Genomic DNA, 4,770 nt, shown 5'->3' with positions numbered 1-4,770 from the left:
CGTTGTCATGGCAAGAACCACAAGCTTAGTCGAAGCAACGGGCCACGTGACGGCAACGCCAACATGTCCGGGCTAGGAGGTGGCTAGGACAAATGTCGAAACTATGACAAATTCGGCTATTGGACCAAGGATTGCAGTAGCAAACCGAAGTGGGCCGAGGCCCACTTGACGGCGATGACTACTGCCCACGTTTTTGATGAACAAGTTTTATGTCACACCACATACCATGTCCACTCCGCTGCAACATGTTGTGCCGACATCCCATCCGTCGCGATGCATCCCTCTCAAGCTGGTCAAGGCGAATATATTCGCACAGCTGGATCGAGAGAAGGACCGCGATGATCGGTTGTGGTATCTCAACACTGGCACCACGAACCACATGATCGGGTCGCGCGCTGCCATCTTCGAGATCAACTCTGGAATCTGGGGCACCATTAAGTTCTGTGATGACTCTGTCGTCGACATCAAGGGTGCATCACAATCTTGTTCTCTTGCAAGACTGGCAAGCGTTGCGCGCTCACGGTGATGTACTTCATTTGCCAGCTCACCACCAACATTATAAACATCAGGCAGCTTGACGAGAATGGTTACCATGTGCTGGTTGATGCCAACGCCCCTAGCCAGCTGTACATGCCCATCGCACGCCTGGTATGTTATGAGTTAATACTGCATGCCATTTCTTTGCATGTGCATAGCTATTACCAATTGCATTTACGTGAGTTAAGTAAAAGCTTAATTCGTTGCATGTTAGCTGTTGCCAGTCTTTAATTCACTGTAATTAGCATGTGTGATGGTGTGAGTTACTGCTCTTGAGAGACAATGTCTGCATGTTACTCCTTGCATTATAAAAAGTCAGAAAACATCAAAATATATTGTGCTCTCACCCAGTTTCTATGTCGTGTGTGCTTAGACTTGTTGCTCGTGTGATAGAGCAGGCGATTACCTGATCCTCCTCCTCGAGTTCTCAGAGGTGGTCGGACTCCTCATTGGACCGGCCTTTAAGCTCGAGTTCCATCCCCTTCCATCGGTGTTGAGCTTTTCCTCGCACCGCCCGTAGTCGCCACACAGCAGTAGTGGGAGACGGAGTAGGCTCCTAACAGGCTCTCCCATCTGATTATCGGCAAGACTCAGCGCACTATACTTTTTATAACTGCAGAAGAGTGAGTTTGACATTAATCAGGCATCCCAACGAATATCAAATGGTTATTTATTGCCAGATTTGCCTGTTTGCTATGTTTGAACTGATCCCACGGTCTCTTTCTCAAAGCGCTTGATCTCACCCGCCAATCGCTGCATGTTATCGTCATACACGTAGGGGATTCCCTCGAACATAATTCTGCTGCCATTTACCGTCATCGGCACAAATTCTCGGCAAGGCTCTCCAATGATATTGATGGAGTTGTGATAGTGATAGTATCTGATCAGGCCCTCTGTCTCGTGGGCTGTCATCCCGGAGATATTCTGCGAAAAGTGCACGCCAGCTGAGTATGCGTTTTGGGCCTGGATCGCGTATTTGCGATCCCGCCTGACTTTGATGATCGTGTTACGGAAGACGAGTTTCTCAAATCCCCATTCTCTGCAAACCATGCAGACAGATGATTTAGAATAGAATTGTAAGAGGCAAACTAAATAATAACCTATCATAAAACAGATGAATCAATAAAATTTTCTCATCCAAAGATACCAAAACGAAATATAGCACAAATTTTTTAACCGAAGAATTATAACTTATCAACAGCTATTTTACAATGGTTCTGTGCCAGGCCAATCAGTTAGTGAAAGCGGTACATAAGGCGCCCGTGCAGATCTTTTTCAGTTTTATTTCCTCAGGGCTGTTTAAAGAAATTTACAGTCAGTGATAAGAACATTTCATTTGTACAGCATTTTCCAGCTTGTATACCTTAAAAACTGTCCTTTTCTTTTTTCAGGACAACTTTCTATAATTCCATGTATAGAATCACTGCGACTTACTGTCCTTTCAAACCTAAAAATGGATTACTACGATATATGGTTCAATGGTGAAATTTGCAGAACAAAAAGGACGACCCGATCACATCTGACCATTGAGGACACAATTTGACCAAGGAAGAGTTTAACCAGGCTCATGCAAGGGTTGCAGTCACAAACAGCACATTACCGAACTAGTCAACAAATTGTATAAACAAATAACCACCGACTTGCTTTCTTAATCAGAGAATGTATGTTTGTCAAATCGGGAGTGCTACCAACCCAGCAGAAATCATTGTTTTTTCATATCCTGAACATGATGCCTAGCTACAAGCGTGAATTTAGGATGAACCGTGGCAACTTGGCCAATTTTCAATACAAAATGGTGCTAGGTCTGCATGAATCTATATCTATACTCTTATAAATGAGTGAGTTATGATAGATTCAAATAATTTTTATTGTATATTTTACACTATCAAATGGTTCACAAACAAAGTTGATTCTCGTTTCCTCCACTCTCAATTATTTGGAAACATCCAAGCAATTTAAAAATATGTAATTAATAAGCATTATCAGCATTAAAAGATATTAATATACCATTATTTCTCTTAATCTATATCCAATAATTAGAATCGGTATATATCTTCTATAATAATTAGACATAAAATACAAGAGTTATAAATAAGCTTATAACATATTACTGTTCATGTGTCTTAATCACATAACTCAAATTCGTACTTGAACCTGACTGATTATAGAACATAATCAAATCCATTGATTCCCTCCCCTAATGGAACAACCAATCACCCCACATGCCTCGTAGGTCACATCCAACTCCGAGCCTGCTTCGCCATGCTGCACGTGTCCGAGGTTAGCTCGTCCTTCTACCATTTTCTTTCCTTTCCTTTCTATGTTATTTTTTTCCTATGCAAAATGTATGTTTTCGCTATCTTAATTGAGAAGTTTTAGAATTGCATCATCAGTCTTTTATTTTTTAATTATTTTTTCTATGATTTTTTTATTTATATTATAATATTATTGATTTCTTGTGTGCTTAACGCGTGCTTGGTTGCCAATCAAACCAGGGTGTGCACATAAGATGAAACAGCGAGACAAACCTTGAGTAATTCCTGCTTGGATCCTGCACGCAGAGCTTGCTGGACATGGGATTCTGCTTGATGGTGAACTGCGTGTAACCCGAGAGCTTGCCGAGTACCTCATCGAGCTTCTGCCCATACGGTAGGTAAATGTACTCGTCGACGTCGAAGAAGAAGGTCCAATTGGCGGCGTGCCGGTGCCGGTGCAAGCAGTCGTTCACCGCCAAGAACTGATTGTAGTAGAATCCGTCGTACTCCGCCTGCGCCTGGATGTCCTGCACGGTGACCCGGCCGGCCCTGACCCATGGATCCAGCACCGCCCTCACCTCCGGGCTGACGCCGCCGGCGTCGTGGAGCACGAAGTGCGACCTGGGCCCGAAGAAGCGCGCGTGGTAGGCCATCCACTCGCGCATTCGGCTGGCGCTGAGGTTGCCGTACAGCGACGAGCCGCAGTAGAGGTAGTCGTATTGGAACGGCGGGCTGAAGCGGGACTCGTCGTAGGACCCCGGCGCCTCCTCGAGCGCCACGAAGCGCTCGTGCCGGCGGGAGTTGGTGGAGTAGTAGGCGTGGACGAGCAGCTTGCCGCCGGCGTTGCTGGCGTTGGGTTCGGAGGGGAACGTGCAGTTGACGACGACGGTGGTGTAGACGCGGCCGTAGCCCCAGTCGGGGAGCATCTTGTATGCCTTGGTCCTGACGGGGCGAGGCGAGGGGTCGCCGGCGGTGGGGTTGGGCAGCCACTCGCACTTGAAGTAGGGGGTGCCGAACACGTGGGTGGGCTTGGACGCCAGCCCCACGATGGCGAACGTCCGCGGCCCGCCCCGGTACGCCCCCATCTGTACGAACAGCGCTGCCGCGCTGCCGTACGGCCGGAGCACCCACTTGTTCGGGTCCTCCGGACGCGTCGGCCGCGCTGCCCTTGCCAACCGCACGGGGACAGCAGCGGTAGTGGTGGTAGCAGTCGTGGCCAGCTGGTTCGTGTTTGTGGCTATTTCAGCGGTGGCGTTAGAAGACGGGAGGTTGGCGGCGGTTGTGGCGAGGAGGGAGCAGGGGGAGGAGGAGCGGACCGCCGTGAGCAAGAAGCCGTAGGGCTGGAGCTGCCAGAATGCCACGAACAGCGTGAGGAAGGCGAGCGAGGCCACGAACAACTTCATGTCCACGCACCGGATCGCAAGCGACGCGCCTCCTCTGCCTCTGCCGCCTCCCGCATCTTTTCTTTGTTTATACTTCATGGTTGGCCTTTGCCCCCACGCCATGCTTTTCCCCCTTCACCTGAGGTGGGGTGAAGGAAGGTGACGAGGTTGGGTGGTGTGGGAATCGGTCGGGCCGGCCGGCCAGTTTGGGAGAGGAGGGAAGGGGAGAGAGATGCTTGTGGACGCGCGCCGACTGATAGAGGCCGCGCCTCGAAGCAGCAGGCAGCAGTCAAGGCTGGCGAGTTATGGCCAGCCCAGAGTTGGGGCAAGTCGTAACGGTGGCTGCCTGGCTAGTGGGCTGGCGATTACCACGGCTTCTCAAGGTGGAACCAAATTTGGCACATACAACCAACACTAAGTAATGCCATTATACTTTTCCTTATTTATCGTCGTGCTTTAATGATAACATTATTTTCTTCCATAGTTATACGCAAGTGAAAAGTCCATACTAATCCTATATAGTCATTGGTGAACTCTTACCTACTTATGTATTGTCACGTCGGAATAAGCTTTAAAATAGCATACTTCATATTGCT

The 4,770-nt window shown here is 48.3% G+C and overlaps 1 protein-coding gene across 1 annotated transcript; it reads right to left on the bottom strand.

The window, feature by feature from the left end:
• Positions 1-1,230: 1,230 nt before the first annotated feature.
• On the bottom strand, positions 1,231-4,325 carry LOC133920401 (galactan beta-1,4-galactosyltransferase GALS1-like). Its single transcript, XM_062365023.1, has 2 exons — positions 3,066-4,325; positions 1,231-1,576 (listed from the first exon to the last, which is right to left on the bottom strand). Exons 1-2 carry the CDS (start codon positions 4,295-4,297, stop codon positions 1,231-1,233), a joined length of 1,578 nt encoding a protein of 525 aa, XP_062221007.1. The 5' UTR covers positions 4,298-4,325.
• Positions 4,326-4,770: the final 445 nt, after the last annotated feature.

The sequence above is a fragment of the Phragmites australis genome, chromosome 6 (assembly GCF_958298935.1).
Source record: "Phragmites australis chromosome 6, lpPhrAust1.1, whole genome shotgun sequence".
In the NCBI taxonomy this organism is placed as follows: domain Eukaryota; kingdom Viridiplantae; phylum Streptophyta; class Magnoliopsida; order Poales; family Poaceae; genus Phragmites; species Phragmites australis.
This window is presented reverse-complemented; position numbering and strand designations above follow the sequence as displayed.